The following is a 12,985-nucleotide window of genomic DNA, read 5'->3' as shown; positions in this document are numbered from 1 at the left end:
TCTTATCGGCCTGGCGTCCCGAGGAATTATGATTTGAATGTTGAGAATTTGGACGAATTGAAGCACTTGCAGGACATGGCAATTGCAATTTTTTAAAGACTGGGTTTGTCTGGTATATACAGTATTGCAGGAAGATTTCACACCTTCACCTTCCACTTCCACTTCCAATCTAGCAAAGCCCACCGCGACATGGCAACGCTCACCAGTCCAATGAGGAGAACTGCCGTGTAAAAGCCCACTAGCGCTTGAGGGGTCGTTGACTGCAGAAGCTGACCGCCGACTGGCACAGTCAACAAGACTCCAAACGACGCAACACAGTAAATCGTTCCATAGAACCGACCATAATCCTCCGTCCGACATAACTGACCCGCACAAACTGGAGCAAGAGAAACCCAACCTCCAGATCCAAACCCGAACACCGCCACAACAGCATAAAGTGTCGCCTCATCACGAGACCCAAACGGAATCCACACCGCGGCCATAATCACGAGGGTGATGACACTCGTGAACAAGAGAATGTTGAACCGACCAACCTGATCGGCAGCGACACCAGGCAACACTCTGCCCAGGAGAGTCATAGAATTCAACACCGTGAGCGAATAAAACTGCACATCCTCATTCAACCCAGTATACCGAACATAGGTCGGTAAAAGCGCTGCACAGCCAAAGATAATGAACTCAAAGGCAAACACAGCAACAGCCAGAAAGCACAATTTCGGCGACCTAAATGCCCGAAAGTCGATCGTCGCTTTACTCGTGTTCCCACCAGGCAGTCTACCCTTGACCAAGGTGATTCCCAAAAGATAGCATCCGAGCGCAATGAAAGCAATGATCCGAATCGACCATGTCCATCCGTATTTCGCAAATAGACTACGGAGGGCGAGAGGGAGGATGGCACCTCCGGCTGACGATCCGGACATACAGAGACCCGAGGCCAGTGCCCGACGACGGTAGAACCAGTGACTTAGCACAGAGATCGCAACGGTCGTCACGACGGCGGAGGAGATCCCGCCTAGAATACTGAGACAGAGGATGAAATGCCAGTATTTTGTGCATTGGGCGAGGAGCAGGTAGGATGTTACGCTGGCGAGGGAGCCAGTCATTAGGAGCAGTCGAGGACCGTGGCGGTCGAATAATGGACCGACTTGCACTCCTAGGAATAGTGTTAGGAAGCAAAGGATTGCCGTAATCCAGCCTATCTCTCCTACGCTGTAGTCCGAGAGTTGGTGAGTGCTGATGTAGTCTTGAATTGTTCCGACTGTCGTTTGGTTAGATATTGACTTCTTTGACTGGGATTGGACCTCGTACTGCCGATTTGGAACCCGAATGATGGGAACATGATCAGGCTTGAACCTAGGAGAGAAGTCCATGCTTCACGTCCGCCCTCTGGGAATGCGTGGCTGACGCCTGCATCGTGGTTCTCAGAGGTAGTGCTTAGTTCGTTCAGCTCGTGGTCATTCAACCCATAGCCTGTTTCTCTTGTGATTCGACGCATTGTGAGGCTTTTGGTGTTTAACTTGAGCACCAGTCCTCCAGACTGGAGGGTTTTAGTGTTTCATCGGGCTAGGTGGGTCTGTCGTTGACAGGGCGTGCAGTGGGTCATCGTGGCCGGCTTTCTTGCCGGAACTAACCGGGGTTGATAAGATGCGGGAGCGATTTCTCAGGGGGGTTGCGCAGTACGATTCGGATATCTGATCCAAGCGAGAATTTGCGGTACTTCTCAAGATGTATTAAAAGGTTGTTCTGAATCTATTTACACATCGCTGAAGAATCTGAGTATTACGACCGGAGCAAAAGCAAAGTATATATTATTTCACATATCATGTCCAGAACCTACTGTGCCTGAATGATAGCCTCCGAAATCTTCTCTGCAAGCATATCTAGAAAGAAATTAGAACAAATTCGTCAGATCGAATCCAAGTCCTTGGGTTACTCACAAACAGTAGACTGGGGATGACCTGGGGGAAGGAATGGGAAGGCGCTAGCATCAACCACGCGAAGCCCGTCTACTCCAAACACTCGGGCTTGAGAGTCAACAACCGCCATATCGTCATCAGATGTACCCATCTTGCAGGTACAAGCGGCATGCCATAAGGTCATGACATTATTCTTGATAAACTCCAAGATTTCCGAATCGGATTGTACATCAGGACCCGGATTGTACTCGTCGCCAATGATTACTGGTGCCATCGCGTCGCTCTGGAAGGCCTGTCGCATTCTCTTGAACATAGAAATGGCGACTTCTTGGTCGGCAGTTTCACCCAACCAATTGGGGTTGATAATTGGCAAATCCGATGTATCAGCAGACTTGAGCGTGACGTTTCCTCTAGAGGTTGGTGTAATCAATACGCCCAACATTGAGGCATACTCGTACCCGTCCTTGGGCTGGTCGGTGAGGAGATTGGAGACGTTTCCAATGTAGCCTGCGCCGGAAATGTACTAGAGGTTGTATGTCAGTTATCATCCATCTTTATGAAGTTTAAAGTTGCTCACTTCGGCTTCTGGCCAATCACTCGGGAACTTGTCAAGAGCTGTTCGTGTGCTCTGAGACCAACCAGAGCGCAGACTCGCGGGAATCTTCTCCCAAGCCAAATAGTCCGCAACGGGGTTCGTCAATTGCCCGTTTTTGGTAAGTACTCCATCGAGGAATTCTCCCGCGGCGTAGATCAAGTTCGTCGCAAATTTGGTGAGTGTGTTGACCTGCACGCGGTATGTAGGCGCCATGAACGGGTGATCCCACATGTTCTGTCCGACGCCGGGCCGGTTTGCTACAACTGTAATTCCATGTTCCTCCAGAATATCCGATGGCCCAACGCCGGACACCATGAGGAGTTGCGGGGATTGGAAAACACCTGCGGAGACGATCACCTCTTTCTTTGCTGAAAGTGTGATCGTGTTTCCAAGTGCCCCCTTTACTTGGACTCCTGTCGCCGTTTTATTGTCGTTGAAAACAATCTTTTTAGCCAGAGTATTGTCATAAGTTGTCAGTGTCGAGGGTTTGATGTTGGAGAGAAAAGAAGATTCGGAGCTGCTGCGGAACTCGGTGCTAGGATCGATGGTCGACGAGCAGTATTGCGCTCCCATCAATGAGCCCAGGTTGAAATCTTGTGTGTCGTTGATCCCGATGGCGTTCATGCCGAGTTCCATCCAGGAGGAGAAGGGCTGTGCGTAGTTTGCATAGGAAACCTGAAGAGGCCCCCCGTTACTTTCGAATCCTTCGGTGCTATATTCAGCTGTTGCGTTCTTTGCGCGCAGGCTCGTGTTTGGTGGTGTGAATTTCGCGCTTTTCTTGTAGTATGGGAGCACTGCGTCGAATTCATAACTGCTGTCATTGACAGTGCTGGCCCATTGTTCCATTGATTCGATCGTCGGGCTGGACAGGAATTAGTATCATACCAAATCGCAATGTTGTCTCGGTCTCACCGTTGATAGATCATGAAATTCAAAGCAGATCTAGTCAGGTCAGCATCAAATCCTCGCGTCCTAAGGTCTTTTTGTCATTGAGCACTCACGATCCACCGAGGCATTTTCCTCGCGCATAATGTATTGACCGTCCATTTGCTCCAGGTTGTCCACTCGTTACGAAGCCCCAATCTACGGCGGACGATGTACTGGGATCAGATCCCACCGGAAGCACATCGGCAGCAGGGACCTCTGCCAATGATTCAACCTCATAGTGACCACCTGCTTCCACCAAGGCGACCTTGAATGACTGTTGCGCTAGGCGCGTCGCCACGACGCTACCACCGGTGCCAGCACCGACAACGACATAGTCAAATGAAGCATCAAGCAAGGGGGCACCTCTGCGCGCAATAGGCTCTGTTCGCGCGTACCCGGCATGAAGAGCCAGGCACATGAGAGAAGAACCAAACAGCAAATTCATTTTTTTAAAAATCGCTGGGGAAACGGGGGAAATCTAGTGACTATCGGGGAATGGAGGCTTAATATATGTCACAAAGCCTGTAACCCCCGTGTGCGTTAACAGTCCGAGGCCCTGACCAAAAATGCATCTATTGGATGAAACAACTAGCTTCTCACGTTTCTATTTTTTCCATTAATCTTGATTTTTAGCACATCCGGCACTCCGATACTCCGGAAGGGGTGGAATGCTACTTGGGGGGAACCCATTGATCGACAGAACTAAATAATCGGCACTTGTACCCACTTCGCTCAAGACAACCGAAAGTTTCAAACAACGGCTGCTTGATTTTGTGTCCAGCGGGTATTGCGGGATGACCCAAACTTAGGTCTACTTTATCCTCGGCATGAACATGAAAATGTGATTCAGGGTTAGGTTTTCATGGCATGTGTGAACGGCGGCCAATGCGTGGAGATTTCATTTCAGGGCACCCTCGTCATCCATCTAATCCACATCGTTTAGCCGATCTAATCTCGCGAACCACGATCAAGAACCACGATCAAGTCCCGCGATGCGGGTGCGGTTCGCGATCCACCCGGTGGATCCTTTTCCCCTGGAACCTGCTTTTGTTTCAAGATGTCTGGCAAACTGACAAAATCGGCAGATGTCCTTGGAAGAAATTACGATCTTCCAGTTTATCTGTCATGATTCTTTGGTCAACGTGTTTCCATGTGCTATACTCGTGGGCGGGCCACGTGAAAGTCCTGGTTAATGTGGAAACAATAGCCGTGGACCTGTCGATTATGCAGGCACATGGCACTTTTGCCGAGACGCTTGGACACGATGCACTTCTTCAGCCACTAAACCACGATCCCTGTTCAATTACATCACCCTTCAGCGATTTGGGGATTCTGCAGTGTTACTATTCTCTTTTTGTATTAGTAACTACAAGAACCGGTGGTTGGCACCAATGTTAGGGCAGCTGCAAGTCAGCCTGTACAACCTTCTGCTCACAAGACCCCGGGACTAGGAAACGATGAAATCCTCCATCGGATGATTGGTGGAGCTTGAAGGAGACTCCACTCCCATTGCAGATGATGGCTTCTCATATGCCGGTCATTATAATTATAGCACATGAGATGGATCTTGTTCAGGGGGCAATGGCGGCACTACTTTTCAGCATCGCTCCGTCACGGGAACAGGATAGCACTTGAATAGGAAGTACTCCGGTCATTTTTATGTCGCAGAAATTTCCGTCTCCGCTCGATGCCAGGCGTGCGCCAAGCTAATCCTGGCCCCAGTGAGCTTTAGCGACAGAAACAAGGCAAAATGATTCGAACGGCCTAGATCTTTTTTCATCTGTCTGGTGCGCATTGTTGCCTGAAGCATTATCTTTGCCCACCTCGATCAACAGCTAGATCTTCCTCCCGACTGCGAATTATTCTGGGCATCGATTTCTTTTCCCAGACCCATGAATAAGACTCATTAGAAGCACGCAAATAGATAAATCGTGGAAGTTACTTATCAATAATACTTCTTTGAGAATTGCTATCGTACTGTGATGAAGAGGGGCTAGACAGCCATAAATTGGTTACGTATTCTTCGAGCTTACACATTTCACCTAGAGGCCTTCACTCCCAGTCTGGCTATGTCTTCTGTAGAGAGACCTACGCATCAGATGCTAGAACGAGCTGCTGCATTACGCTACGCAAGTTTTGGCCCACAAAAAGCCAGTGATTACGTGGAGACATCCTGGGAAATCTTAGGCGATATGTAAAAGAAGGATAGAGGCAAATGGTACGCATTGTTGCTAAAGATCAAAGAACCCCAATTATTAGCACGTTGTCTTAATACCATGCTCCAATATGGTACCCTCGGACAGTAACAGCAGGCTAAAACGGCTAGGGGCTCAGTCAGAACGTGAAATATATTCACGTGCCAGCTGAGACTCTAGACATGGTCGTTGTAAGGGAACTAATAATCAAAGAATGTGCTAAACCCTGCAGCAATCTTGTTCAAATTGACCTGGTACCGCAAAGTCTTAAGTGCAGATTTGTCGAGGGAGTTGTCGGTCTCGATGGCTTCAGGAAAGTCTATTGGTGGAATTTCGGAAGCTAAATGAGAGCTGGTTCCCGTGAATGAATAGCCACAAGACTTGATAGAAAATTGGAGGAGATGTGGCAGATGGTATAGTTCAGATAATACATGTTGCCATGTCCCGGAGCTCAACTGTACTTGAAAGAGACTGATATACCTCATTGTTTCCCTTGATTGAAACACGAGAGCAAGCAGCCCATCAGATGAGATAGACAGACTTTTCAGCTTGAGACACCTTAGACGCTTCTGGGGTAGCAGTTCGGGGTCGTCCAATATCAAACAATCTGAGCTGGCTATTGCGAGAGATTCAAGATTGGTGGCAAGTTTGACCATTTTGAAAAGATGAGACGAATGGGCGTTATTTGGAAGAGCAGCGTGTTCTGGTAAAACCGACTGCTTATCATATCGCTGGTCCTGAGTTCCTGTATAATCACGAACATAGAGTCCTAAATACCGAAGCCGCCTAAGAATGCTCTCAATTGGTGTGCGTAGCGAGCTAGTTTCGGCAGGGAAGAGCTTTCCAAAATCATTGGCAATAGGGAAGAAGAGTTCCAGTTCGACCAGATTTGAAAGTGGCGCGTAGAGCAACGCCGTGATGACTGTGTTCATATGGATCTTTCTGTGCTCCTCATGGAGCGATGCTGGAGGTCCCCCGAAGGAAATGGCCCTTAGATTCGAAAATCTGCAGAGGCAAGAAGATAAAATCCCAGATAGGTCTTCCACATACACTTTCATCTCTGCGGTGGATGTGCGAATCTCCGGGAGATATCCAAGATCGATATGACGTACATGCATAGCATTTGGGCTTTGGGAGATCTTATGGAGACACACGAGTGGTGGAATCTTTGTGTTCAACCCAAAAGTAGCATCCAAATGTCGGAATAAGCGCACTGAGGCGCTGTAACAAAAGCTTTTGTTGACTAAACGAAGAGTAGCCAATTTTGCTCGACTTTCATCATTCCAAATGCTGTAGTGCTGAGCATCATGGGTCCAATCTAGGTATCCGATGTATCTGATGTTACTGGCACTCTCGACGTGAGCCGCGATCTGAAGATAGCATCTTAGTCTCCAAGGTACCATCATATGTTATTACACCTCCAAGACTTACACAATCATAAATCTCCGTAGGAAATCTCATTGCAATGATACATGAAGATTGAGCGTATGTCGTCTTTAGATATGCGAGGAAGTCTTGGGACTATATCTTTGGCCTTAAATTGGTCAATTGGAAAGGCGCCACATGAGAAATGGGTAGGGAAAGCTGATTCGAAATTGCCAAAGTGGAAGAAGAGGCGTGAAGGTCACTTATGTACGGCAGCCTCGTTAGTTGTCTACGACAGACTCGTTACTTGTGTATGGCAGCCTCGTGTGAAACTTACTACTCAAATCTAACGATCGTATTATGAATACAATGCTTTACAGCCCTTACGCATAGAATTGAAAGCGGTGGGGGTATCAGGAGTACGCCATACGAGGCTCGGAGATACATGTGCGGGAAGAGATGGAGAAGTGATGGGGAAAAGGGCTGCCTGGAAGACTTGGCAACCACAGTAAGGTTCAGCTTTGTTGTTTGATCTAAATTTAGTCATCATACTCGCTAACTTATAGCAAATGTCCAAACAATGACGAAGACAATGAACACAGTCAACTAAGTAATGGGTATATTCTCACTCAAATAGGTCGTACATTTCCTTGAATCTCGACTGGTAACACCAGTACAAAGTGCATATGTACAGCACAATTAACAGATGGGTATCTCATTCTCGGGTAAGTGATGCAACATTGGACTAACAATGAAAGATGCATGCAGTATGCAATAAAGGCTAGGGAAGGCGTGAGACTTAGATAAGCCTCGAAAATTAACAAAGCCAACAAGAAAGGGAATCACGCATAGGAATCCGAAGGGTATTCAGGGCAACGCAACGCAATGCAGAATGCAATGGGAACCCGGTCATTAGGGTGTCCGATAATCATAGTATCATAGGCAAGGAAGTTGTGCGCGTGTGTGTGTGTGTGTTGAAAAAGCGTCGCACCGGTGCGGGCGTACCGGGCCGAAATATAATAGTAATAAAAGGGCTCTATAGAAAAAGAGCTCAGGTGAGAGATGTCTTAGACCGACGACCTGTCCAGAGGCGTCGACCGTGGCCATCTCGAGAAGGTTTCTTGTTGAGAAAGTCTAAGATCTGCGCTTGGGGCTTGTCTCGGGTGTTTGTTTCGGTTTCTTCGTCGGGAAGGTCCATGCGGAATCGGCGGACGCTGCCTTCACGGCTCGTCTTGCCTTCTTCGAAGAAGGGCATGCGTGAGTCCCGGTGGCACCAGCGGGGTGCGACGCGGCGCCAGAGGCCACGGACACCACGGCTTGCGCGGTCTATCTGTTCGTATTCTGCTCGTCGGGTTGAGTCTGAGGTCCACTCCATTACTGTCGCCGGGACGTTAATGGAGGATTCGGATGGACTGTGGGAATGACTGGAAATAATAGGGAGAGTATTGGCCCGATCTCGGGAGTGGAGAAAAGGTGGTGAGGTGGTCGAGCTTATAGAGCCGCGGTGATCATACTCAAACCGGCGACTAGATGAGGACGACGCGATCGGGGATGGTGGTCCTGAAGTACCTGCCTCTGACGATGTGCGGCGTTCGTGTCGAGATGGGGAGGCTGTTGGCCCTTTTCGCATTTCCTCTGGGACCCAGACTGAAGACGGCGGGTCTTGGAAAAGCCGACATGACTCTCGATGTAGGGCTAAAAGGGACTCCCTTTTCTCCTGTTGTGGCACACGAGCTGGGACCGAAACGATGCCTGCGTTGGTCACTGGTCGTCGCGGCGAGTGGAAAGAGCTATGGCGACTTGGTGGTCGGGATCGACCGGTACTACGTGAAGCTGAACGAGAGTGATGAATGGAGTTCGTTGCAGATGTTGACTGAGACCCAGATACAGCTCGAAATCGGCTGGCATGTGTTGGTGAATCTGGGATAGATGCCCTAGAGCGGGGTGGATCGATCCTTTTCACCCTCGGTATATCCATCTCCGGGGATGAGGGCTCCGACAAGTCCACAGTGGAGCATCTCTCAGTGATCTCGGTGATGGCAAGTTCGGATGGCAGTTTGGAGATGAGATCTAAATTCAGGTGCGCGACTGCCATTTCCGCCGGCGCACCTCCCATGTGAATGCCACATGTGACGGACGCCATATTCATAACTGCGTGACGATCCCACGATAAAATTAGGGCTCAGATGGCCAGGGCCGATCTCATTGTGACATCTCACTCGGGAAGGTTGTGAACGTATCAGCAGCACCCAAGGTGGGGGAAATAAATAAGCATAGAAGAAAAAAAAAAGCAAAGAAACCGATAAAACGCATACACACAAAGAAATAAAGAAATCAAAATGGCGCAACTCGACTTATTTACAAGCCTTCACCGCTCCTTATATTATTTCTTGATTTTAGCGTGGAGTAAACAAAGTGGGGGCTTTCATGGTTTTTTTTCTTCTTTAGCACCCTCTCCACTTTTCAAAGCAACCGTGGTCTGGATCGTCATGTCCAAACGCCCCTGCAGTGACCAATCTGCAAGGTGCTCGGGTATGTTCATGGTAATGGGCGCTTATTGGATGCTCTTGCCACCGGTTCTCGCCGACAGGCTGTTACAGCAGGCGCTGCAGTGAGACCCTTAGGGAATACCTACCCCTTAACCCAAAGCGCCGAGCTAGAAGGGCTTAGACTTACAGGATAGCTTTCGCCCCGCCCTAGGTTGTGCCCCACTAAAAGGAGGGGGAAGAATTGCCATTGTGTGTACAGCGGATTGGACTGCAGATTTAGGGTTTCTCTCAGAGTTTGCGGAAATTCAGTTCTGGATATGGCGATCATGAATCTGATCATGGGTTTGAGGTCACACCCCCGGTGCCTCGTGGCGAGAATGCGCACCGCTCTTTTTGTTTTCACTAGTTCACGGTTCATGCATTAGTTCCTACAGTAGGGGAAACAGGGACTTGACTATAATTCTGAGTTTATTATTAATCTATTTTCGTAGAGTCGTGGCTTCCAACCTGGAAATGATAGGTCTGTGGTGCGGGGTCTAACACCGCCCACTTTCTCAACAATTCCACATGGAAAGTACAAGTTGCGGTGTTCTAGTCCCTAAGACCCACTTGTTCACCTCTCCCAACACGTACTTTTGCATTCATCAGGAGAGTACTCCCGAGGGTACTTGCTATACAGTATGATATGACCTCCAGGGGTGCAGACATCAGGCATGATTTCAGAACTCTATTCGATCTAAGGTTATTGATACGCAGGTGTCAGATGTTAAATCGAGATAAATGTCGTCATTCAGATTATTCGAAATTATTACACATGGCCAGCCAGTGCATAGTCTGAGCTCAAACCGCATACACGAAATCCATGTTCTCCCTATCGGTCAAATCCAAAAAGGCCTGGTTCTGCAACCGCACATAGTCCGGGTGCGACCGAATCTCTTCCTTGCGCCGATTCTCCTTGACATACCACCAGTAAACAAACAGCATGATACACATGCTTACGCCAATGCAGACAATAATGGTGATTTCCGCAGGAATATAGCGAGGCGCATCCTTCGGACGGAAGGTTTGGGGGCCTGGAACAAACATTCAGATTAGTTATCAGGTTCATTCTCGGCTCGCAGATGAGAATTCACTTACCAATAATGTTACCGGTACAGTACCCAATAAGGTACAAAGCAGCCACGGTAGTCTTCTTCGTGTACCCAGCCACATTAGACGAGATCATTGCCAACAGAGCAACAAACGCCGTGGGACTAGCTTGGGTCATGTAGTATCCAATCAACCGACCGACATTCATGGACTCGGGGAGGGCCACGATGAGAATCATGCCAACGAGTGCGGAGGCGAGACCACCCAGACTGCACAGGATGCGGTTATTGGTCTTGTAGCCCATGTATCCATTAAGTAAGAGGGCGATGACTTCGACCGCACCACCGGGGACACCAAGAATCAAACTTTCCTGGCTGGAGTACCCGAAACTAGTAATCTATACCATTTTGATTTAGCATGATCAACCTCAAACCTTCTCTGAGTGATAGACTCCACATACCATTTGACTGAAAAAGTTGGTGATGCCACCGTTGGGGATATCAGCAATGAGCGCATAGAAGAAGAATGCCCATGTCATCGGGTCCATAAGTGCTTCCTTGACTTGGTACATCTTGAAATGCTTGTTTCCAATTCCCTGCTGGTTCGACTGCACACGAGCGACAGCCAAAATGCGATCCTCCTTCTTCAGCCATCGGGCATTCAACTGGTTATCGGGGACAATCCAGAGGAAAACAAGTCCCAGAGCGACGGTCAAGAGCCCGGTAACCAGGAAAATGATCTTCCATGGCTCAATCGCAGAACCATGCTTTGCGGTTCCGACTGCGACGCCGTATGCGATGAATCCTCCTAGAATTTGGCCGACGCCGTTGAAGCTGAACCAAATGTTCACACGGCTACCTTGTTCTTGCTTAGTATACCACTGATCGAGCTATGTTAGTATTGCCTGTCAATGCCAACATAGAAGCAGTCAACGAACCTGAGATGTAAGCAACGCAAAGCCAGGCGTCACGGCGGCTTCGAAAACACCCAGGAAAAACCGAATAGCAATCGCGCCCGAATAGTTATTCACGGCGGCGAAGCAGCACAGAACAAGTCCCCACATCAAGATACAGGCTGCGGAGTACTTCCCGAGGGGTAATCGCTGCATCAGCCGGTTGGTCGGATACTCCCATGCAAGATAACCTTAGCGCGATTAGAAGACCCGTCTGTATGCCCGAAAGGGGGAATGGATTTACCAAAGTAGAAAAGACTGGATAGCCACTGATAGTCATCTTTCACTAGATTCAGGTCTGTCTTGATTCCCATGATACTCGCGTATGACAAGGTAGTTTCTTTTGTTGGTTAGCGGCTGCAGGGTGACGTGAATTTGGGTTGTATTCATAACACGTACTGTCTAGGAAATTCATTCCGTAGATACAGCACATAATTGGCATCATGTGCCAATCAATTATTCTTAATAGTCGTCGATTTGTGGGCTCGTCCAACTCGAGTGATTCGCCGTGAAGCTCTTCAAGAGCTTTCATCGCCTCGTCGGCATCGTGTGCGTGCTTCTCCAGTGTCGGGTCGACATGCTTCTTCTTCAAGTCCGTGGCTGTCTCAACATCCACGGCCGAAGAGGCGCCGATCGTCTGTTTTTCCTCCGCCATGGCTCAATTTGTGAAGGAATTGCCTTCCGAGGGGTATGTTTGTATATAGCTAAGTGGCAAGGGCTGATGCTGGAAGGAAAAAGAAAAGCTGGACAGGTCCTACGTTCCCCCTCACAGAGCAGGGTAAGAGGCATGTAAATAAGGGCAGATCTCCGCATCTGCTAGTAGCACATAGTGACATAGGTACATTCCAATGCGGTGTTATCTATGTAATTATCAGCCTTCTCTTCCCTGCTTCCCCCTATCAAGATGTGGCCCCTGGTGGGTCTCCCCGCGATAAGCACCCGATTATCTGGGGTTGACCAGTCACGAAGCTCTTCATTGGTTCTGTCGAGAGGGGAAGTGAGGAGAGATCGGCAAACAGTGCCACAGAGGAAGCGCACGCCGAACGATTCGTCGTTGGTCAAAAGATTTGATTTACTGGGATGGATCAAAGGGGGTTGAGTGGTGGATTGCCGAGCTCGGGGCACAAAAAAGGGACTGGGCGTCGAGAGGGCCAACTTTGAAGGATGAGAGCGCCGACGTGTTTGATGGATGCTTTCGGCGTACAGAAGTAGCCCCGGGGCTTTGCCGACGGACGCATGTGGCGTGTTTATCTGATCCCATCGTGTCTCATCATCAATAACACGTTGCCTTGTCTTATCTGGGACTCATTACTCTATCTTATCGCTGACACATGCAATACAGTGGAGTCCGACAATGAGCTGACAATCGATTAAACTTTTGACGATTCGCTATGCGGAACCTCTCCGAGAAAGCGGTATCAACGGAACGAACAAGCGCTATTGCATGCATCGGTCAA

General features: G+C 48.9%; 5 protein-coding genes across 5 annotated transcripts; all 5 read right to left on the bottom strand.

Moving 5' to 3' along the window:
- Nucleotides 1-137: 137 nt before the first annotated feature.
- Nucleotides 138-1,495, bottom strand: N7484_010741 (putative MFS monocarboxylate transporter; the record flags this gene model as incomplete). The annotated part of the gene is made up of 2 exons (XM_057121128.1): nt 138-1,258; nt 1,309-1,495. 2 exons carry the CDS (start codon nt 1,493-1,495, stop codon nt 138-140), a joined length of 1,308 nt encoding a protein of 435 aa, XP_056966882.1.
- A 338-nt stretch (nt 1,496-1,833) lies between these two features.
- On the bottom strand, nt 1,834-3,883 carry N7484_010740 (GMC family oxidoreductase; the record flags this gene model as incomplete). The annotated part of the gene is made up of 4 exons (XM_057121127.1): nt 1,834-1,880; nt 1,938-2,439; nt 2,494-3,373; nt 3,513-3,883. The coding sequence occupies 4 exons, from the start codon at nt 3,881-3,883 to the stop codon at nt 1,834-1,836; spliced, it is 1,800 nt and encodes a 599-aa protein (XP_056966881.1).
- A 1,950-nt stretch (nt 3,884-5,833) lies between these two features.
- Nucleotides 5,834-7,094, bottom strand: N7484_010739 (uncharacterized protein; the record flags this gene model as incomplete). The annotated part of the gene is made up of 3 exons (XM_057121126.1): nt 5,834-6,638; nt 6,684-7,003; nt 7,065-7,094. The coding sequence occupies 3 exons, from the start codon at nt 7,092-7,094 to the stop codon at nt 5,834-5,836; spliced, it is 1,155 nt and encodes a 384-aa protein (XP_056966880.1).
- A 955-nt stretch (nt 7,095-8,049) lies between these two features.
- Nucleotides 8,050-9,141, bottom strand: N7484_010738 (uncharacterized protein; the record flags this gene model as incomplete). The annotated part of the gene is made up of 1 exon (XM_057121125.1): nt 8,050-9,141. One exon carries the CDS (start codon nt 9,139-9,141, stop codon nt 8,050-8,052), a length of 1,092 nt encoding a protein of 363 aa, XP_056966879.1.
- A 1,186-nt stretch (nt 9,142-10,327) lies between these two features.
- Nucleotides 10,328-12,183, bottom strand: N7484_010737 (allantoate permease family MFS transporter; the record flags this gene model as incomplete). Its single annotated transcript, XM_057121124.1, has 6 exons — nt 10,328-10,560; nt 10,625-10,973; nt 11,037-11,456; nt 11,514-11,719; nt 11,773-11,868; nt 11,928-12,183. 6 exons carry the CDS (start codon nt 12,181-12,183, stop codon nt 10,328-10,330), a joined length of 1,560 nt encoding a protein of 519 aa, XP_056966878.1.
- Between the last annotated feature and the right edge of the window lie 802 nt (nt 12,184-12,985).

Source organism: Penicillium longicatenatum (assembly GCF_028827895.1).
Source record: "Penicillium longicatenatum strain IBT 33135 chromosome Unknown contig_7_segment0_segment0, whole genome shotgun sequence".
Classification (NCBI taxonomy): Eukaryota; Fungi; Ascomycota; class Eurotiomycetes; order Eurotiales; family Aspergillaceae; genus Penicillium; species Penicillium longicatenatum.
Note: the sequence above shows the minus strand (reverse complement) of the source record. Positions and strands in the feature narration are given on the sequence as shown.